The sequence below is a fragment of the Gigantopelta aegis genome, chromosome 3, assembly GCF_016097555.1.
Source record: "Gigantopelta aegis isolate Gae_Host chromosome 3, Gae_host_genome, whole genome shotgun sequence".
NCBI lineage: Eukaryota > Metazoa > Mollusca > Gastropoda > Neomphalida > Peltospiridae > Gigantopelta > Gigantopelta aegis.
The window spans coordinates 36,970,723-36,993,929 of NC_054701.1; the positions used below are offsets into that span (position 1 = coordinate 36,970,723).

General features: G+C 35.4%; 1 protein-coding gene across 2 annotated transcripts in view; it reads left to right on the forward strand.

Annotated features, from left to right (window-relative positions):
* LOC121367973 (clustered mitochondria protein homolog) overlaps nucleotides 1-23,207 on the forward strand; it is a 64,143-nt gene that overhangs the window by 26,895 nt on the left and 14,041 nt on the right. For both annotated transcript variants that reach the window (XM_041492447.1, XM_041492448.1), the window contains exons 7-31: nucleotides 205-289; nucleotides 1,097-1,175; nucleotides 1,515-1,665; nucleotides 2,307-2,443; nucleotides 2,761-2,852; nucleotides 3,407-3,509; nucleotides 4,035-4,155; nucleotides 4,550-4,641; nucleotides 5,169-5,209; nucleotides 5,634-5,688; nucleotides 6,388-6,466; nucleotides 6,936-7,041; nucleotides 7,666-7,801; nucleotides 8,360-8,486; nucleotides 8,864-8,929; nucleotides 9,561-9,622; nucleotides 9,989-10,066; nucleotides 10,768-10,911; nucleotides 11,295-11,456; nucleotides 16,142-16,208; nucleotides 16,934-17,024; nucleotides 17,597-17,783; nucleotides 18,221-18,493; nucleotides 19,107-19,232; nucleotides 21,258-21,343. In XM_041492447.1, the coding sequence (XP_041348381.1) occupies nucleotides 205-289; nucleotides 1,097-1,175; nucleotides 1,515-1,665; nucleotides 2,307-2,443; nucleotides 2,761-2,852; nucleotides 3,407-3,509; nucleotides 4,035-4,155; nucleotides 4,550-4,641; nucleotides 5,169-5,209; nucleotides 5,634-5,688; nucleotides 6,388-6,466; nucleotides 6,936-7,041; nucleotides 7,666-7,801; nucleotides 8,360-8,486; nucleotides 8,864-8,929; nucleotides 9,561-9,622; nucleotides 9,989-10,066; nucleotides 10,768-10,911; nucleotides 11,295-11,456; nucleotides 16,142-16,208; nucleotides 16,934-17,024; nucleotides 17,597-17,783; nucleotides 18,221-18,493; nucleotides 19,107-19,232; nucleotides 21,258-21,343 (2,746 nt within the window). The remainder of the gene's footprint in view (nucleotides 1-204; nucleotides 290-1,096; nucleotides 1,176-1,514; nucleotides 1,666-2,306; nucleotides 2,444-2,760; nucleotides 2,853-3,406; nucleotides 3,510-4,034; nucleotides 4,156-4,549; nucleotides 4,642-5,168; nucleotides 5,210-5,633; nucleotides 5,689-6,387; nucleotides 6,467-6,935; nucleotides 7,042-7,665; nucleotides 7,802-8,359; nucleotides 8,487-8,863; nucleotides 8,930-9,560; nucleotides 9,623-9,988; nucleotides 10,067-10,767; nucleotides 10,912-11,294; nucleotides 11,457-16,141; nucleotides 16,209-16,933; nucleotides 17,025-17,596; nucleotides 17,784-18,220; nucleotides 18,494-19,106; nucleotides 19,233-21,257; nucleotides 21,344-23,207) is intronic.

Below are 23,207 nucleotides of genomic sequence, written 5' to 3' on the forward strand. Positions count from 1 at the left end.
GAAATTCGTGACTGATGGACTGATATTCGGGTAGCAATGTCTTTAACTTTAAATCAAATATAACAGACATGTTTTTAAATCAGTATTATACTTTATGTATAAAGAAAATATCAAACAAAAAGTATTTTAATTTGTTGTGAATTGCTTGTACTGGTTTTACAGTCTTTATTATTATTATTTTTAATTATTATTTATTTGTTTCAGGTGATTTATTGTATCTGTATGTTGTCACACTGGAAGATAAAAAATACCATGTAACTGCTTCTACTCGTGGCTTTTACCTTAATCAGTAAGTAATACCCAACACTCTTTTTAACTAGAATTAGTAGAAGATGTAACAAAGGTTGTAGTATGTACTATCTTATCTATTAGATGATACATATATAAATGATCTGTTGCTGCTAATCAAAGACTTCCTTCATAGAAACTTGTACTATTTCTTTTTGGCTATAATCCTACGAGACATTCAGAATTCCATAGCACCAAACCACCCTCTGCCTGTTACTGGCCCCGGTCAGACTGCTGGTGCTCCCTTGCACCTGCCAGTGCAGGCGGTCCCTCCTCTAACCCACCCCACCCCTTTCCTGTCCTGGACGGAGGAGCCAGCCGAGGCCAGCACCTGTGCCCAGGACAGCCGTGCGCTACAACAGCTTGCTCTGAACATGCACGATAAACACACTGACCCGACCTGACCTGACCTGCTAATCAAAAAGTAATCTTTGGAATTCAAGCAGTATGATTTCTCTCATTATCTGAGGTCATTGACCATGTCGTATGACCACAAATAAAAAATGTATTCAGTGCTTCGTTAAATAATTTCCTCTTTCAGAGTACCTCAAATTCTAATATTGCTATTTTTATGCTATATATTAATGTTTGGGGTATCATGTCTGTATTTCGACCTCTAGTACAATAGTGTAATGGGATATACTGAATAAAAATAGGAACAGGGAAAAAATCTGATGAAATTGGTATTTTACAATAATCTTGAGCCTATTAACAGCAACACGATGTTTTGAGAACAAAGTTGTCGACAAACATCAGTACTAATGTTTGATTTTCACAAATATGTACATTTTATTTTTGTATTTCACAGGTCTACAGAAGATGAATTTAACCCTAAAGCTGCTCAGCCAAAGTATTTATCACATTCCCTGATTGATCTTCTGAACTTGGTAAATTGTTAACCCTTGCAGTTCCAAACATGTAACTTAAATGTTGGAAAATTATCGATAGTTTATAGTGAATTCTTTGAATTGAACACATACTAGTATTAGTGACTGTAGTTTTGCTACTTACACAAATGTATTTAATATTAACAATGTGTTTCAAAGTTTGTATGCCTATTTTTGTTACTTTCATTATTAATCTAAACATGTTATAATGTATCATCATTTAGAACAATTGTTAGATTTTTTTTCATAAATTAGATATATGCACTATTATTATCTGAAACATTTTGGTGGTTCATATTACCCATGTATAGCTTATTTGGTTATTTCTTGTTTTCACAGATTAGTCCAGCATTTAAAAAGAATTTCTCCACAATGTTGAAAAAACGGTCACAGAAACATCCGTTTGAGCGAGTACCTACACCATACCAAGTGTACAGTTGGATGGCTCCACATCCAGATCATGTCATTGACTACATCCGAGCAGAGGATGGTAAGGAGCCTATACTATAACATACATGGAACATTATACATGGGAGGCGGGTCAGAATTACCAAATGTTTGAGGGGGTGGGACATAGCTCGGTGGTATAGCGTTCTCTTGATGCGTGGTCGGTCTAGGATCTATCTCCGTCGGTGGACCCATTGGACTATTTCTCGTTCCATCCAGTGCTCCACAACTGGTGTAACAAAGGCTGTGGTATGTACTATCCTGTCTGCTTATCGGAAAAAGTAGCTCATGAAGTGGCGACAGCAGGTTTCCTCTCAATATCTGTGGTCCTTAGCCATATGTCTGACGTCATATAACCGTAAATAAAATGTGTTGAGTGCGTTGTTAAATAAAACATTTCCTTCCTTCCTTCCAAATGTTTGACATCCAATAGCCGATGGATAATTAATGAATGTTCTTCAGTGGTGTTGTTAAACAAAACAAACAACATTGTACATGGGGCTGTTTCAAAATTAATTAATCACATAGGGAACACTTGAGGCACCTTCTTCTTCTTCTTTTTTTAGCACAGTCTGTAGAACACGTGGTGTTGATTCACCCACCTAATTATACAGTGTTGGCAGTTTTACAACAATGTATGATTAGTTGGAAATATGTAATAAAATGTGTGATCTTTTTCTGCAGCATTCTCTACAAGATTAGGCTATGAAGAACACATCCCTGGTCAGACGAGAGATTGGAATGAAGAGATTCAAACAACAAGAGAGCTGTCGCGCAAAAACCTTCCTGAAAGACTCATTAGGGAAAGAGCTATTTTTAAGGTAAGTGTTTGTGTTGTCCCTACCTTTATACTAAAACTGACCATGATCCACACTTCAGTGTATCGTTGTATACATATGTTAAACTTAATAAATTTACAAAGCTCCTTTTTGTCTGATAGATACTGGATCTATTACTATATTGTCAAAATATTAATTAACTGTTAAACAGCAAATTCATAATGATAAAAATATTTAACTTAAGTTTATTTTTTAGTCATTAAAATAAGTATCTTGTTTACATACATGTGCAGACAAACATGGATAAAACATCATTTTAAAACTTGCTTCTGTTTTATTTTACGTGTTAATTTTTTTAGGTTCACAGTGATTTTGTAGCTGCAGCTACTCGTGGTGCAGTCGCCGTCATTGATGGAAACGTTATGGCCATCAATCCAGGAGAAGATGCTAAGTTAGTTTAGTTGATGTCTTTTTTTAATTACTGAATTACCTGTACCAGGTAATATAACATTGATTCCTTTAACTTTCACATTTGAGCTTTGCATGCTGTATCTAATATTCAGTGTCCTAGCAGTTTGGGCCAGTTTGATAGAATTAAGAGACCTGATTACTTGTCATTGGATAATTATGTTAAATGACATTGATAAATACTGTATTTACCAGACTTCACCACTTGAGGGAGGGGGAGCTATCACTCTCTCCCTATCACTCCCTTGAAACTTTGAATTTATATGGTAATATTCAGGGGTGGGAATTCTCTTCGGATCAGCTGTTTTCCTCTCATGGAACATTGCGTTTCCTTGCATTTTAATCGTCCTTTCCTCCAAAATGTGTCGGATGGCACAAATCTTAACCTAGGATTTCAAAAATGTCCAGGACCCCTCTAGATTCCTCTGTTTTACAGTTCACCAATTCCCACTCCCTGAATACTGTAAATGGCTCCTTGTAATCTAGTTTTGGTAGCAATTATGCACTCCCCTCTGATTTACTGTATTTGTGTTGCAGGATGCAGATGTTCATCTGGAACAACATCTTCTTCAGCCTGGGCTTTGATGTCAAGGATCACTACAAGGATTTTGGGGGAGATGCAGCAGCGTACTATGCCCCAGTATGTGGTTTTTACTCCCATGCAACTGGATTCTGGAATTAAATGATTCACAGTGTAAAAAATTAAGCAACTTATGTTTTGTTGGGGGTGGGTGGGGGGGTGTCTTTTTTTTTTTCATAACCATATTTCCAATTGTGTGTCAACTTATTTTAACAATATCAATAATATATCATGCAAAAATTATTTTTCTCTTGTTTGAATTTTCTTAATTTTTGTTTTGGAAATAATTTTTTTTATACATGTATGTGTATCTTCAGAGGGCTCTTCCTGATTTTTAGCTTGAGCTCCTGTTCTTGTTGACCACTTGCCTCATAAATTGAACAAGAACAGACATTTAACTGCAGTTGCGGTTAAAAGAAAAAATCTATATGTTGAACATAATTTGTTATTTGAGATTTGACTGTAATTATTTTGTGTTATTCTTGCAAGTATGAACCGATACAACAAGTGTGCACACTATGACTCCGCATTTGATTTTTTAAAAATCTTGTTTAAATCTTATGGCTAATGATTGTTTATTTTTAGGGAAGTGATTTGCAAGGTGTTAAAGCATACTTTGGAATTGACCCTGAAAATCTGTACACATTGGGAACCGTGGTCATTGACTACAGAGGATACAGAGTCACTGCTCAGTCCATTATTCCAGGTATGCGTCTATCTGACATTTTAACATTCTGTCGGAACACATTTTGTAGCAGTCAAACATAGTCGGGGTATAAGATATCATACAAATTATGCCACTTTAGAGGACTTTTTCTCACATTCGATGTCTTACTAACATTTGTTTTACTAGCATTCTATTCATACACATGATGTGAAATGTTAATAATTTTATTGGCCAAAAATACAGAACAAAATTTACTGTTTAATAATGATATTGACCAGAAATAAAGAATATAGTTGGACTTCATTTCTGCCTTTTTTTTAAATTGTTTTAAAAATTTAATTCATGAAGTACTTATACATAGAAATTTTATCTTCAATATTTTTAGCATGTGTTAACTGTTTCTTTTTCTTTAATATTTGTTCCTGTTATTCAGGAATTCTTGAGCGAGAACAGGAGCAGTCTGTTGTGTATGGTTCTGTGGACTTCGGCAAAACAGTTGTTACTCATGAGAAATACAAGGAATTGGTACGTTTTGTCAAATACAATGGTATAAAAATGTCAAAAACATGTATATAATATATTGAATAACCTAGTAACCTTCTCCATGGCTTTTATACAAATACAATATTGTTACCTGTGACTTGCATGATATCTTACTGACGAATCATGGTTCTCAATATTTGTCCCTAAAAAATTGGGGCTGGGGACCTTGAGTCTCTAAAGTCTGTTAAATGCTGGTTTTACTATTAAATGGTGGATTTGTGAAGGTAATGGCTAACTCATATCGGTCTTCACCATGATCAAGATCAAGGCGAGCTGAAGATCACTTTCGTGAAATGATGGTCGGCAAGCAGTCACATAAATTTTGAAATAGTCTATTGAATATCTTATTGCAAGGTGATCAATTTGCCACTTTCATAAAACTTTCCAGGCAAATGTAGACGGGAGTGTGAATGATCACTAGTCTTACTTGGTGAAGACTGCATATGGAAAATGTTCTTGAAATATTATATTTTATCTGATTTTAAAATTTAGCATGTTTTTTTTTCTAGTTGCAAAAAACTGCACAGCAGTTGAAGATTCGACCTCATAAGTAAGTTATCTATTTGAATTCATTAATAAATGGGGGGGTGGGGTCCTTAACCATCTGTTCAACGCCATATAACCATAAATAAAATGTGTTGAGTGGGTCATTAAATAAAATATTGTTTAACAACATCTCTAGAGCAGGTTGATTAATTACTCATTGCCGTGTCTCTGATAATTGTATTTAGGAAAATTCACAAATTCTCCATAATGATAAAGCATTGATGTCATCAGAATGTGGGGTTTTTTAATTAGTACAAACACCGATAAAAGTAACATATATAGATGCATTTTGTGTTAAATATTTAATTGCAGATGTGTAAGAAAAGTTTTTTGACAAACAAATTTGGTTATTGTCTAGGTCTTTCTTGCAATGTCACAATCAAACGGTCAGCTTCAATAAATGGCTAATTAATTAATGTCTGTTTTAGGGTGCTAAACAATAAAGGTGAAGAAATTGAATTATTTTCATCAATTGAATGCAAGGTAAGTAATTTACTAATTATTATTGTTAATAGAATTTATAGATAAATCTCCTTAGCCCATGATTCCACTGGAACCACACAGAATTAAAATCGATTGTATTACTTGTTCTTCAAAAAGCATTGAAATATGTTTCAATCAATTAAAAAAGATCAATGTTTTTAGTATGTGTCTTTTTCCACTGAGCAGCAGTCAGCACAATTTCCATGTTATCACATGTTTAATTTGTTTATCTGTAAGACATGCATGTCTGTTATATGTATGAGTGCATGCAATGTAAATGCTGCCTCGGTAGGCACATGGTGGCGTGTTAAGCCATTGGACATAAGCTTGGTAGGTACAGGGTTTGTTGCCCAGTACCGATGCTCACCCAGAGCAAGTTTTAACGACTCAATGGGTAGGTGTAAGACCACTACTCCCTTTTCTCTCTCACTAACAACTAACCCACTGTCCCAGACAGATAGCTGAGGTGTGTGCCCATGACAGCATGCTTGAACCTTAAGTGAATATAAACACGAAAATAAATTGAAATGAAATTAATTGAAATTATTGTGCAGTCAGACATAGTGCTAATTGGATACTTTCAGGGTATTCGAAGTGATCAGGGGCGGGACGTAGCCCAGTGGTAAAGATCCATAATGGGCTTTTATTTTCAAATCTATTAATAATTTTCTTTTATATGTACATAATTTTATGTTTCAGGGAATAATTGGCAATGATCAGCGACACTATGTCCTTGACCTTCTCAGGACATTCCCTCCAGATGTCAACTACCTTCCAGGTAGGTGTGTGGTGAAATGTGGTTACACTTGTTAGGAATGTTGTTAATTGGTGTGATTTTTCAGCAACAAGAACAAAGTAGATTGGATTTGAAGTGCTGGAAAATTATCTTTTGTAAATTTTTGTATAGAGTGGGCGAGGTTTTTTTTCAAAAACCATTTTTGCTTTTAGTTTTAACTTGATATCCCATCCAGTATTTTCTTTGAAATTTAATTTTTACGCTCTAATTCAGTGCTACTTCTAGTGCTTTCCTGATCATAACAAATTATATCAAAACATAAGCTTTAAAACAAAATTCTGCATGGTTAATTTCTGGCTAAAACTCTGTGTTGTCCTTAACCATATATCTGACGACATATAACCGTAAATAAAATGTGTTGAGTGTGTCGTTAAATAAAACATTTCTTTCTTTCACTCCTAGTGGCACACGTTTCCAGTATAGACACTTACCTTCTGTGATGTCTTTTCAGTTGACGATGATGAGCTGAGCAAGGAGGTCCGAGACCAAGGCTTTCCCAAATCTCACAAACACAAGCTGGCCTGTCTAAGACAGGAACTCATTGAAGCATTCGTTGAGTAAGTGCAGTAATATACTTGATAGATCATTTTATAGCAGAGTATTTTTGACACTATTTTTATTTGACGTATATAGCATTTTATTTTAGTAGTGCTCTTATTCCATCATTTAATGAATGCGACAATGCAGCAGTTGTTTTTACTTTGATCTAAGGTGCATTACTGTTTAAACTTGATGTACTTTTGAGGTGTTGAGTAGCTTTAATAATTTTATTTTTAGATTATTGGTCACTAAGGTTTTGTTCATCAGCTGTTTATTTCATATTAGTTATGATGCATGTTTAAATCTTTGCCAGTGAATACTTTATTTGAAAAAACAATTTACATCTCACTTAGAATTAAAGAAAGAAAGAAATGTTTCCTTTATCAACGCATTCAACACATGTTATTTACGGTTATATGGCGTCAGACATATGGTTAAGAACCACACAGGTATTGAGAAAGGTAACGCGCTGCGCCACTTCATGGGCTACTCTCTTCGATTAGCAGCAAGGGATCTTTTATATGCACCATCCCACAGACAGGGTAGTACATACCACAGCCTTTGATATACCAGTCGCGGAGCACTGGCTGGACACCTAGAATTATGACAATATATTAATTTAGTAACACTTCTAATTTCAGGAATCGATATGTTGCATTTGTCCGACATGCAGCCTTCCAGTTTCAGCAACTACAGCAGGCAAAACAGAACAAGGTGATTGAAGTGGACAGTAAGGAGCCTGAAACTCTTCTCGAAAAGAAGACCTTGGAAATCAAGGTGTGTTGTAGTGCAAAAAGAAAAGGTGACACACCACCATTAATTACTCTATGCAGTTCAAATACAATTTTTGTAAGAATATATTCTATGTAAAATACAACTGTCGAGAGGGTCATGTGATAACTAATTTTAAGGTGTGCTCTCAACTGACAAGTACCGTGTAAAAAATTTCATGTAACAGCTCTCATGCCTGAGCACCACCTTGTGTTGCTGTTCTACACTATACCACTTGCATAGTTGTTATCAGTTAGTACTACATACAAGTAAATTCAAACCATTGAGTTATTTAAATACTACATAGGTCACTCTACTGGTAGTCAATCATCAAAGAAAGATTTCAAAAAGCATATCAGAATTTTGTATGGTTATTATTTTTATTTTTTATGAGGAACTATTTCCTAAACCCGACTATATTAAGCTGCTACTACAAATAATGACACGACAAATGGTGGTGTGTTGCCAAAACAGTTTCCTTATTATATAGCATATATAGATTAATAACATTAATATTACCTGAAATTAATGTAGCTTAAAACCATGATATTCCTTTGATTACAGTCAACTGAAGAACTTATCAATGGTCAGCATGATTGTAATAAGAAGGATAACTCTGATGCTAATGCCCTTGCCACGGAAGAAGCAAAGAAAATTGTCGAAACTCTTACGGGAACTGACAATCAGACTTGTAAGTAATGTTTCTTTAACCGTTTCAAAGCATCAGTATTGGGTAATTGTAAAGGCCTTGTTGAAAGTGATAGTATTAAATAAGTATTATTCCACATACTAGGAATTGTTTTTAACATTCATTAGGATAAATAAACGAGTAATTACATTCTTCTTTGACATCCAATAGCTGATGATTAATAAATCAAGGTGCTTTGTGTGGTCTGATTAAACAAAACAAATGTTAATTTCTACCCTTCCATTGAAATATCTTTCTAGTTGTAAGTATTGCCGAAAATAATACAGAATAGAGATTTGTGGAAATATGTTTCAAATGTTGATCCTAACTGAATGTTTTGTTCTGAACTTCGACTTTATTATATATTTTATTTATTTTAGTTGAAGAGAGCACAAGGGACATTGTCAAGAAAGCTGCTAAAGCTGTGGGATCCCTTAGTGAGACAGGTAAGATGTCCAGACAGAAAAGTGTATAAAATAACACAAGAACATTGTACCTGTGTTCAGAGTCGGCCATATTTCCCTTCAAATATGAGAACAAAAATATATAATTTAAAGGGGCATAATGATCAAAAATATTTATTTGTTTTTCTTGTGCAGTGAAAAGATTATACCTTGAATTACATGCTCATAAACAAAAATTACATCTAAATAATTCGATTTACTAGTAAATTTATATTATTACAAAATCCAATAAGTGTGCCCACAGGTTAGCATACATATGTTAACATACATATCCAGGGCCATACCCTCGGGGTGGGGGGGTGGGCGGGTGGCAGTTTTTGTTTTGTTTTCTTCTTTTTTTTCTTTTCTTTTTTTTACTCCAGAAAATAGCATATACATCTCAGGATTTAATTTGTATAGTGTTTTATTTGTTTATAAAAAGTAATGCCCCCCCCCCCACCCCCCCCCCCCCCCCCCCCCCCCCCCCCCCCCCACCCCCACCCCTAGGATTTTGATCAGTGTACAGCCCTGATATCAGTTTGAATGTGAAACATTTCCGTATTGACAAAGAACTGGCTGCTACGTGTAACTTCTGTCTAAACCTCTCTAATGTTTTAAATTTCTTGTCTTCCAGAATTCACTATGACCTTTAACCCCGATGTCTTTCAGCCACACGTACAGCATGCAGACCCAGAGGTTAGTAGAGTTAAACATGTTTATGAAAATATGAAAGTTAATGGCCAACAATATCTGAAGTGCTCTGTGTATTCAAAAAACAAAATTCATAGGTGTTTAACACATAAAATCCAATAGACGACAATAGCAACATGTATGGCTAAAACTACTACATGTAATGTTTCAGTCAACATACACACCTTGAATATAAATACTACTACCCCACCCTAAAAGTAAACAAGATACTAATTGGGTTGGGTGAACTTTGAACTTTAACCCAGGGAAGTTCTGTGTTGGTATAGTGCTACCTGCTAAATGTTTATTTTAAGTGACTGTTGTGTGTTTGCTGTTTTAAATATTACAATTTCATGTTATTTCTGTCGATAGAGTAAAATATTCAAGATGGAAAAACAGCTTGTGAAAGACGCTGCTGAATTTCTGTTACTGCATCAGATTCCCACACTGGTAAGTTCATAGGATTTGATGGTTTTATATTGTGCTTCATTATGTACATTTATATAAGTAAACTGTTTTGATGTGTTAAAAATTTGAAAATAATTAATGTTTAGAGATATTCCATTCTCTGCTATTGATTTGAAAAGTAAAGATTAATTTTTATAAATAACGCTTGGTGGTAAAATTTCGCTTGATGCGCGGTCAGTCTAGAATCGATCCCCGTTGGTGGGCCCCATTGGGCTATTTCTCACTCCAGTCAGTGCACCACGACTGGTGTATCAAAGGCCTTGGTATGTGTGATGGTGCATATAAAAGATCCTTTGCTGCTAATCGAAAAGAGTAGTCCATAAAATGGAGACAGTGGGTTTCCTCCTTCAATATCTGTGTGGTCCTTAACCATATGTCCAACACCATATAACCGTAAATAAAATGTGTTGAATGCCTCATTAAATAAAACATTTCCTTCCTTCCTTTTATAAATAATGTTTTAGAATCCATTCTGGGCTGTTGAGCAGAAAATCTTTCAGAAATCTATTTGAATAACAGTATAAGAATAAGCAGTCTTATCATCAATAATTAAGTAATATTAATTTTTTTAAAAACCTATCGTTTAGATTTTTTTTTTTTTTTTTTAAACATCTGAATGCCTGGTGGTGGTGTCAAAAAAGTATCTGAATATTATCATTTATTTTTGTCCCTCTTTTCGGCAGGTGAATGATTGTTTAGACCACACATCATCGCCGATTGATGGACTGACACTGAGTGAAGCTATGCACAACCGTGGAATTAACATGCGCTACCTTGGCAAAGTGGCGGATATATTCTCCAAATATTCAACAGTGTCATATGTATATGTGAGTCCTTTTTTTTTGTGGATAGAATTTACATTTATATTGTTAAATAGTTGACCTGTTTTCTCTCTCTCTCTCTCTCTCGAAATATGGTTGTATTATGTTCAAAATTGGTAACTGAAGAAACTGACAGGCTTTTTAATTTGTCTGAACAAGTTTTTAAAATTTTATAATATGCATAAAAAATATTTTTTAAATAATAAGAACAAAATATATATATACACTAAACAATTCCATTGGACACCTAGATTGAAGTTATGGCAAACTACGATGAGATTGTGTGGAATTGGGATTAAAGTAACTTATACTTTTAATTGTTAAAATGTGCAAACAATTGTTTTTAATGTTTGGAAGCTCACATTGTGACCTTGTTGATTGTTTCTCAGAGTATTGCTGTTGGTGAGTTGATCTGTCGAGCTGCGAAGCGAATCTTCAAGACATACATGCAGGGAGTGGATCTCGTGAACCTGTCGTCCGCCATCACCCACTTCCTCAACTGTTACCTCGGCTCGTATCCCACACCACATGCTCAAGTCACAACAGAGGAGGTACGACGTGCAGTATTTCAAACTGTCTAATATAATAATGTATAATACTGTAAATAGGTTTTTATTATTTACTATTAGGAAGACATTGAACAGTTTTTTATCCTGCTGTATGCCATTATTTTGCAATTAGGTACTCTAAAATGGATTAATATTATGACATAGGTTTTTCGTGAATATATTCTGGGTGCATGTTGGTATTTTAAATATACTCAACATAAAAAAAATAATGCATGCTTATAAATTTTGCATCTTGAAGCTGGATGCAATTGATGTGAAATATATATGCACACATTTTTTCCCTAATGTTTTATAGTATATATTAAAAAAAATTTAGTTTCCATTAAGCGTTGCTGAAAGACCTGGAAAGTTTGGAAGAGGTGTTTAGATCTACATAACGTTTTGTGGATCTGCTTAAAGGAAACATGTCACGAGACCATATTATAGCTCATTTTAAAAGCAAAATGATATCAAAATAATATACAAATAAGTTTATAACAATAAAATACTCGTAGTTAACTTAAAATAAAGAAATTATGCCAATCAGTATCAAAGTACGATTTATGCATATTTATTCGTGAGCATTCGGGAAAAAAAGGGAAGTGACGTCAGAGCCGCTGTACTCTTCCATTGTTGTTAACTGTTTATATATGGAGTAAGGGCCTTGCGATCTTTTCAGTCCAGCAGTGCCGTATTGCGCGCCCTTTGGGTGTAAAAATAAACAGTTTAAACGATCGGGATTGTCTTTTTACGGTTTTCCAAAGGATTGTATCCGAAGAAAGACGCGTGTATTTTATCGCAAAACAAAAGATTGGACACCAACACCGCATAGTACATTGGTGTCAGCCTATTTTAGTATTTACAGCCCGGAGCCCAAACGTTACCCAGAGACAAAAACAGTACTCGGTTGCGAATGCCGAGGTGTACATTGTACATATTTGGCACAAAGATACACCTCAGCATGATGTATTTATATATGTTAAAACAATTTTTTTTTTTTTTTTTTTTTTTTTTAAAGAAGAGATTTTTCATGTTTAGGCCTACATAACAAAATCTGTTAAATAATTAATTAAATATGGCATATACAAACATAGGATTTGGCATGAGGATACATCTCAGTACGATGTATTTAAATATGTTTAAAAAAAAAATAATAATAATTTTAAATAATGATTTTAATCTCCCCAAAGTAACACAAGTTCAATACAAAATAAACCACTACTGTCGGTGTCGAAATAACTATTATGTTTCATCCATGGGCTGACTTGAAAATCGGAATGTTGTTTTAGTTAATTGGTCCTTTCTTTCCGTGGCCTGCACATGTGATTCCTGATTGGCAGGTGTATGTTGCAGGGTATCGACCAGGTAAGTGATTACCACTGTCTAGACATACGTACAAAATACTTGCCAGTTTTTTAAGATCACAGGGTATTGTGGCGTAACCTGTCGCGACTATAGTACAATGTTAATGGACATTATCAGCCGCCCTGCTTCATTACTGTAAATAATGCTGTAAAACCTTTGATTAAGTAGACTTTCCCATCTAAAATTAAAAAACTGACCAATTACGTAGTACCAAAGAAAAGAAAATTATCACATGGGTATCGTGAGTGGTTGTTTTTACTTCACACACCCTACCAATAGGCCTAATAATATGCTGCTTTTTTTTAAAGAGAGAAAAATACTATAACCCCATTTCGTTCTATTGATGCAATTGAAATATATTTAGTTTAAAAGTTGATTATACTCTCAAGTCATTTATGTTGTTTTACAAGTCAGGTTAATGAAAGTGCAGCGCCTTGTAAATTAAAGCGTTTGTTTACACTGTGCATACAGATTTCATTATGTACAGCCCGAACATGAAAAATGCTATATTTTCTTTTAAAAAATAAAATTGTCCTACATTTATATTTTGTACATATTTAAATACATCATATCGAGGTGTATCTTTATGCTAAATATGAACAGTATATACACCTCGGCATTAGCATCCGAGTTTTGGTTTTGTCTCCGGGTTACTTTCGGGCTCCGGGCTGTAAATTGGTCGACCGGTCTGGTCTGGCATCATCGGTTTCTCCACCCTCCGACTCACTATCCGTTTTTTCTTCAGTATCACTGTTGTAAGTAAATGTGTGTCTTCATTTACTAACGGCTCAAATTGATACGGCAAAACGTTTTGCGAACGAACACTCATGGTTTTGGTAAGCTGTGCAAGTCTTAGATTCTTTGAGTGGTACGGACTAATGCTTTTAAATGTAAGGCTTCAGATCAAGTGACGCATCTTTGACGTCACGGACCTCGTGATTGCCCTGCTCATTAAAGATCGGCAATTTCCGCTAAGAGTTCGTATCTGGGGGTTTTTTTATGGAGATATTTTAAGTAATTTTTTTTTAGGTGATTCAATTTATAATTAATTGGTTGGTGCCAAATATAGGTCACGTGACATGTTTCCTTTAATGTTTTGCAAAGCTGCACTTGTTCTTATTCATAGTCTCACCTAAAGTTAAAAAAAAACGTTAGTCATTTTGGATACATGGTCATGTGATAAATGAGGTAATTTGTACCGCAGTGCACAGGGTTATTATGGAGGGTATTTCATTTTCTTAGCATTATTTTAGTACCTCACGGGCAAGGGACCTAGCTATTTGGCCATTATGGATCTCATAATCAGTTGAGGTGACAGAAATATTCCATGTTAATCTCATCTACTCTTTATGGAGGTGGGTGATTCATGCCATGGGTACAATAACATAATGGCACATTTTAAGATTTGGCTTAAAATAGGTAGGAAATGTAGCTCAAATTCTATATCTGTCTGCTACATGTTTCTAATTAAATCGTACTATCAAAATATGGAATTGAGAAAATAGAAATTAGATAACACAGCTGTGTATATTCCACCTAAATTATTAACCAAATGTACAATTTTGTTAATGATTTAGGTGGAATATATTCAGCTGTGTTATCTTGTTTCTAGTTTCTCAATTTATGTTTTTTAGACATGCAGTCTATTGTGTTCCGATTTATTGTCATAGATAAACTTTAAAATGTGTTTAGGACCATTGATTACATTTTCAGAAAACATCTATTTTAATTGATTTACATATTCATATTCCATTAAAGTTTAAGCACACTGTATTGGGCACAAAGCATTTTTGTTTATGTAGGTGTAAACTACTTGCACCGACCAGTGATCCATATAACCGTAAATAAAATGTTTTGAGTGCTTCGTTAAATAAACCATTTCTTTGTTTTGTTTATCCTGACCAAAAGTTAATGATTAACAGTTGGTTTTGGCTTATTTGTACTTGACATAAAAGGACTAAAATGACGACTATCTATCCTTAGTAGTATAGTGATTAAGACTTCATACCTAAAACTGTGTTGTGTTTAATGACACTACTAGAACACATTAATTAATTAATCATTGGTTGTAGGATGCAAACATTTATTCCATAAGCAACCAGGTATCTTTTTATCTGCACTTTAAAATATACCACGACCTTTGATGCACCAGTCTTGGAGCATTTGTTGTGATGGGAAAAACCCAATGGGTGTTTTGAGGATCATTGATCCTATAACCCCAAGCACTTCAGGCGAACAATCTACGGACTGAACTAGATCTTTCAGATCTGAGAAACTGGGTTTGTGTACTGGTACTGGCTTCCACTACAAGTGTTAACAGCTCATAGGGAGGTGTAAGGGTACTATATCAACTTACCACTCGCTAACTACTAACACCTAATCACTAATGTCTGTTCAGACAGACAGCCCACATGGCTGAAGTGTGTGCATGGGAAAGTATGCTTGATTCTTAACCTCAAAAATTCGAAAAGTTAAAATGAAATGACTATCAGTTATGTTTTATTTCTGATATTAATAACAGTTGGTCAGTACAACTACAAAAGTTATTGTTTGTGTTTTGAGATAATATTACCCCATTAAAGGAATATTTTGTTTAGCAGTTAATTTCAATGTGATTTTAAATTTGCATAGACACATGTAATACCTCATGGGCAAGGGACCTAGCCAATAAGCTATTATGGATCTCATAATCAGTTCAGGTGATAAAAACATTCCATGTTAATCTCATCTAATCTCTATGGAGGTGGGTGATTCATGCCATGGGTACAGACCATAAATAGCATTATAAAATGGTTCATATTTTTAATTTACCTCACGGACTAGGGACCTAGCCATTGGGCTGTTATGGACTTCCTAATCAATTGAGGTGACAGAAATATTCCGTGTTAATCTCATCTAATCTTTATGGAGGTGGGTGATTCATGCCATGGGTACAGACCATAAATAGCATTATAAAATGGTTCATATTTTTAATTTACCTCACGGACTAGGGACCTAGCCATTGGGCTGTTATGGACTTCCTAACCAACTGAGGTGATAAAAACATTCCATGTTAATCTCATCTACTCTTTATGGAGGTGAGTGATTCATGCCATGGGTACAAAACAAACTTTTAATATAAACAGTTTTCATTTGTTAATTTGATGCAGAAATTTGGGAACAGATTTTAACTAATTTATAATTTGCGCATTGGGTATAGCTAATTTCTTGGAGAAGTCCTAGTAAGTTGTATAACTTGTGCCTAATCCATTTGTTCTTTAAAAAGCAATAAAATATGTTTCAATCAATCAGCTAATTTCCTCTTCTTCTTTTTTCTTGTGTAGATTCCAAGCAGAACAGCTAAACGCAAAAGCAAGAAAAGGAACAAACACAGTGTTGTGTTCAGTGTTGGTAAGTTTGCTACATATTTGTTAGTTAGTTGGCATGGGTTGGGACTTACTGCTCAGTATTAAAGCAATTATCTCCCTATTCATTCCATTTTAAAAATGTATTATAATAAAAAAAATTCTCAAGCTACATAAGTTTCTACACTTGTGTTTGTGGTACCAGTATGAATGGAATGAAAAAATAACCATTTAGCTGTTTTCATTATACCAACTTTCAGCTTTCCTTTAATTACATAAATGACTTTCCTGTCAGTAAAATGAAACGATTTACTATCAGTTAAAGACCAGGCACCATTTTGGAAGAGGTCCAAGGGTCCTTTCCCACCACCCCCCACACTTAAAATGAACTACTCCCATTATTGTGCCAGATTGTTGATGCATCATTGGTGCTGATTAACTGACACAGAAATAAGAAAAAACTATTTGCATACCAAGATGATTCATGTTTCGATAATTAAAGAGTATTTTAATAAAACTTGTTAGTTCAGAATAGGGGAAAATAGAAATAATCATATAAATAAAGCATGTGTGACATACTGTGTAAGATTATATGGATTAACAAAGTATTAAATCAGCCCAAATGATTGATATAAACCAATAGTATAATGGATGAAGTTACAGTTGATTGAAACAAAGCATAGTCTCGAATTGATATGTGATGGGACGTAACAAATGGAGTAAAAACTCTTTTTTAGTTATTACCATAATCCGTATTGTGTGTGTTTTCAGAAAACAGCGAGTGGCTGTCAGAGACGCCGAAAACCTTGTGGAAGAAGATTGTTGATGAAGTGGATGAGTACTACAGCTACACACTGGAGTGGTGCGTCACTTATTTATATTTATATATATATATATATATATATATATATATATACATATATATATATATACATATATACACGCACGCACGCACACACACACACACACACACACAGATAGAATGAATATTTAGTGACACACCAGCACACACACACACACATGATACATGACAGCTGCTGCTGAAAAATATACAGTAGAATCTTGTTGGGGCGATTTCTGAAGGGTTGAATACACTGCAACGCTCAAACCAAAAACTATGTCCCGAGTTACACTTACACATTGTTGACCAAATGGTTGGGTCGAACACTTTCTTGAGCACTGATGTGGTTCGAGCCAATGGGATTCAACTGTGCTGCATTTCCATGAAGGTTCGTTTTTTCTCTCCTTTTGAAATTTGAACCTAAAGATGTTTAGATCCCATCCAAAGTTTTAGAGCTGTGTTAATGAAAAGAAAAAATATTTAAAAACACTGTAAATGTGGAAAATTGTAAATTCATGTGTCGTGAATAGTTTTACCTACAGAATTGGTGTATGTTTTCACTGAAATATTACAAATTCACCCGTTTCTTGCAGTGATTCTGTGGACAATGCCATAGAGAAGTATGGACTGCAGCGCGTGTCACTGATGCGAGCGTTCTGTCGCTCAGTGGGAATTCAGGTTCTGTTGCGTGAATACCATCTCGATATCCGTAACAAGCAGATCTTCTACGAGGAGGACATAGTGAATGTCTACCCCATTGTCAAGCATTTGCATCCTAAGGTAGGTACCAAAAATAGTACACTGATTACAAACTTTTGTTGTTTGGATTAAAACTAACAAATTTTCTCAATTGTGTTATATAGGGTGAATTTTGTTCCTTCTAATATTGTTAGCCAAAAAACTCCATTTACGGGATTTTTTTATATTTTGTAATTATTTGTATCCTTGAGTGATCGTGAACTGGCTTATTGCTGGGATATGGTTTTTGCACTCATGCATTGTAATGTACAATCTATTTGATTAAATAATGGTTTACCTTGTTCAATTTACTGCTGAAATCAATCAACAAATGTTTACAACCATGTCTGTTTCTGTTGTGAAGTGATTAAAATGCATGCCGTAGTCTTAATGTTGACATTCCTCAGATCTTCTCATAAATCGTTCACATACAACTTGTGAGTTAATAAAAAAATATTTTGTTACATCTCTGCCCACAGGCTACTGATGCGTACCATTTCTTCACGAGTGGCCAGTCAAAGATCCAGCAGGGACTGTTGCGGGAAGGCTATGAGCTGATCAGTGAGGCACTCAACCTCCTCAACAACGTTTACGGGGCAATGCACCCGGAAATCTCGGCCTGCCTACGGCTTCTCGCACGACTCAACTACATCATGGGTGACTACGGCGAGGCACTATCATACCAACAACGAGCCGTGCTGATGAGCGAACGTGTTCTTGGCATTGATCATCCCAACACAATCACAGAATATGTGAGTGGCTTTATTTCTCTTTAGACTATTTTAAAATGAATAAGCTACATATTAAAAAAAAACTTATACTAATTGAAGTAGGCAAGTGGCAGGCAGTGGATTTTTTCCCGCTAATTTATTAGATTTACACCGATAACTAACTAGCCACTGATTAAACAGTTTTTATTTTTCTGTATTTGAAAGTGAATATAAAAGAAGCTAAATGAAAGATGTAGCCTGGAGAGGGTGGCAAGTGGCGTTTTTTCTTAATTTATTAGATTTAGTATTGGAATTATGACTACTTGTTTGTTATCCACTTAACAAGACATTGACTCTGTATGTCATGGTTAGTCTTTTTTTCTTTTTCAACTGTTGAAAAATGCATAAACTACATGATAAATTACCCTTGCTGCTAATTAAAAGGAGTATTTGATGGTGGCAACAGATTTCCTTTTACATTTAATGTTGCGATTATCATTTCTTGTACAGCTAACTAGTTAACAATTAAAACGGTATGCCGAGGTGTCCGTAAAGGGATTCTTTTTCTTTTCTTTTTTTTCAGATTTTAACTAGTTTTATATGTATTTAGTGAATTTGACAGATTTTAAAATATACAGTATTAATTTACTTTCAGACTCACCTAGCACTGTACTGTTTTGCCAACAACCAAGTGTCCAGTTCTCTGAGGCTGATGTACCGAGCTAGATACCTCGCCATCCTGTGTCACGGAGAAAACCACCCTGATGTTGCTCTCATCGACGTAAGTAGCTAGATACACAGACTTGGAAGGAATAGTTAAAAACTGTATTGTTAGTCTGTCCAGGTTGATGTTGATGTTTATGTGCAATTTTTCATGTTCTGATATTCAGATTAAATATCACATTAGTTCTGTTGTAAAGATTATGAGGAGTACAGTGTCACTTACACTCTGTGATTCTCCATTTTGCACTCAATACTGCCTTTTTATTGTCTCCGACATTGGTTAATGTCACTCTTTCACTCTTAACGTACAATAAATCTTCATCCAAGCATTGGATTTGATGTCATAAATGAAGGGGTTCATCATTGCAAGATGGAAGAATATTCAGTTAATATATATATGTTAGATTAGCTTAGACATTGCTGTTCAATGGCAGCTATCATTCTGACTCCTCATCCAGGGCCGTAGCTAGGATGTTTTGTTGGGGGGGGGGGGGGGGGGGGGGGGGGGGGGGGGGGGGAAACTGAGTAGATAATAGTCTAAAACTCCTTCAATGGTTAAGAGAATTTTCTTTAAGTTTCTATAATGTTCCCCCCCCCCCCCCCTTGCTCCACCCACCCCCACTAGCTACGGCCCTGTCATCACTCTCCCGAGACTGGTCCAAGGAGAGTAGGAGAGTAAGTTTTAGCTCACCTTAGCATGAGAATAATAATAAAAAAGGTTTGATTAGTAATGATCAGTATAGCTCCCCACAATCTAAGTTAGGAAAGTGGTTAATTACTCTCCTAAATTGTTTCACATCGAGGTCTATAGCTTCCAACAATCTAAGTTAGGAAAGTACAGTGGAACTTCGTTAACTCGAAGTTGAAGGGGACGACGAAATAGTTCGAGTTTCAGGGAGTTCAAGTTTTCGAAATTCGTACAGCAGACCCCAAAGTGAAACTGCATTGTAGTATTATCATTTCGTTGATATCGGAAGACACGTTTGCTGCTCCATCCCTGTCCCCAACACAGATGTTAGCACATTCTTCTGTGTATATGATAAAACTAAGTAAATATTAACAGAAACGAGATAAATCCAATCAATTTGACCTACATCTCTATGTACTTTTATTGTATTTATTAATAAATTAAAATACTGAATGTCGATTAGCACTAAGTATGGTGGCTATCCCCCCATTTCTGGGCCCTTCGCCAGATTGCTTGGATGACAAGAAAGCGTGACTATTAACCGATCTGGCTATCCCCCCGTTGCCGGGTCCTTCCCCAGATTGTTTGATCTCTGATGTATCAGTTTCTAACATAACTAAATGACTAGTAATGAATCATTTTGAATTCACACTTAAATAGCAAATAACAAATTTGACATGATTCACTCGTTTAAGAAAAAAAAAAAACAGCGTTAATTGTTATTACAACAGTTCTTTGAAGATTACAAGACTATCCGTACTTTGTGTAATGAGGCCCGCTGCCGTGTACAAACACTGACAACCAAATGCAGGCATGTAGGATCATTTCGTTCCGCATAGTCGGCAATCTATTATTCTGTAATTACCGAGTGTATCATCGATAGCCGAGACCAGTCGGGGAACTCACGCTTGGCTTGGGTGACAATTCATTTTTCTTTAAAGTATTACCGGTACAGTTAAAAGGCTCAGTCACTCCACAAACTTCGAGTTTTGGAAGTGCAATATCCCTTAATTTTTTATGGTGGGACCAAAAAATTACTTTGAGAGATAGAGTTTTTCGAATGTTCGAAGTTTGAGTGTTCGAAGTCTGTTATTACTAGTTTGTATAGCAGTTCGGTCGGGACCGCTGTTTCACTTCAAGAGATCGACGTTTTTGAAAGATCGAAGTTTGAGTTATCGAAGGTCGACTGTAGTTAATTACTCTCCTAAATTGTTTTCACATCGAGGTCTGTAGCTTCCCACATTCTAAGTTAGGAAAGTGGTTAATTACTCTCCTAAATTGTTTTCACATAGAGGTCTATAGCTTCCCACATTAGGGAGGGGAAAACATTTGATGTAGTGGCCATCTGAGAACATGTATTTCAAAGATGTAACTGTTAAAGTATTGCAATTTCAGAGTAACATTGGTCTGATCCTGCATGCTGTGGAGGAGTACGAGTTGTCCCTGAAATTCCTGGAGCACACTCTACAGCTGAATGTCAGGTGAGAAATCACTTCTCTGTCTGCAGTGCAAAACAAGTTTACGTGTCGAAATGCTTTCTGTACATAACTTTCTTCATTTATACTTATTTTTGTGCTTATATCCAATTAGTTTTCTGCACGTTGACCTGGGCACATACCTCAGCTATCTAAGCTATCAGTTTAGTGGCCTAACACCTACCCATTGAGTCAATTAGCTTGCTCTGGGTGGGAGATGATGGGATGGTGCATATAAAAGATCCCATGCTACTAATTGAAAATTGTAGCTGGTTTCCTCTCTATGACTGTGTCAAAATGACCATATGTTTGACATAGATTCTAATAGCCAATGATTAATAAATCAATGTGCTCTAGTGGTGTCGTTAAAACAAAACAAACTAACTGGGTGGGAGATGGTACCAGGATGCGAACCCATTACTTAACAGCCTTAATTCCGGTGGCGTAACCAATACACCAATGGTCTCTATTCCTAAGTGTATTTTCCCATTTTAGTGGACTGGTCCAAATTCCTCATTAACCAGTTATCAATTAAAATCTCTTATTGTGTTCTGGGTATCCAGTTTCCGTCATGTAATCATCTTTTCTTTTTTTCCTCTGAGTTTCTTCAGTTTGGTCAGGGTTACTGTTTATTTAGATATGTTATACACCTCGCGGGCAAGGGACCTAGCCATTTGGCTATTATGGATCTCATAATCAGTTGAGGTGACAGAAACATTCCATGTTAATCTCATTTACTCTTTATAGAGGTGGGTGATTCATGCCATGGGTACAGAATTTTAGGTGATGTTTTTATGCTTCTATGAAATTCCATATGTATTATACATGATTAAAATATATACTTTAAGTGTATATACTTGACGTCATATGACAGTCCTAATATTCAGTGATAATTGTGATGACTAACATCTGGGGATCAACAAAATTCTCTTCAGTCTTCACGCCACTTCAACACTACAGCCACTGTTCTCATGTCTACTTTCTAACTTGTAATACTTGTATCTTGTTTAGTAAAACATCTATTTGAAGTTATTGTGACTGCCATTACCATATAGGGAGAATGGCACCTTTAATTAAATAAAATAAAACATTTCAACCAACTTTGCATAAGAAACAAAACTGCAGTTAACTCAATAAGACATAAAATAGTAACTGCTTTATTCTCCAATTCCGGTTTCACCCTCCACATACAATCAATTCGGGTACAACCTTGAATATTAAAAACTGGAAACAGAGTCACATATGTACTACACAACATCAAAGTGTAAAGTTTGCTCATTTGAACAGTCACATCATTTGAACAGTGGGTTGATAAAATGGTGGTGGTGTTTCTTCTTTCATTAGATGTCGGTGAAAAACATTTTAAATGTAATTCTTACCAGCAATACCTCACGGGCAAGGGACCTAGCCATTTGGCTATTATGGATCTCATAATCAGTTGAGGTGACAGAAACATTCCATGTTAATCTTATCTACTCTTTATGGAGGTGGGTGATTCATGCCATGGGTACAAAGGTTATCTCAATATGGAAACCATGTTTTGAATGCAGTTTATGGAGTTTGCATTATGGTGCATAATTAACTCATGGGCACAAGGCTTAGCCTTTAAGCTATTGTATTTTTCATAATCTGCTGAGGTAATAAATCATTTTTTGTCAAAAACCCAAAATGTTCACCGAGCTATTAAAACTCACATAAATTGCAGTCAGCACCGGGATGTGAACCCAGTACCTACCAGCCTTAAGTCCAATGACTTAACTGCTACATCACCATTGCCAATATTTTTATTTTATCCTACCCATTTTACACCTTACGGGCAAGGGACCTAGCCAATTGGCTATTATGGATCTCATAATCAGTTGAGGTGATA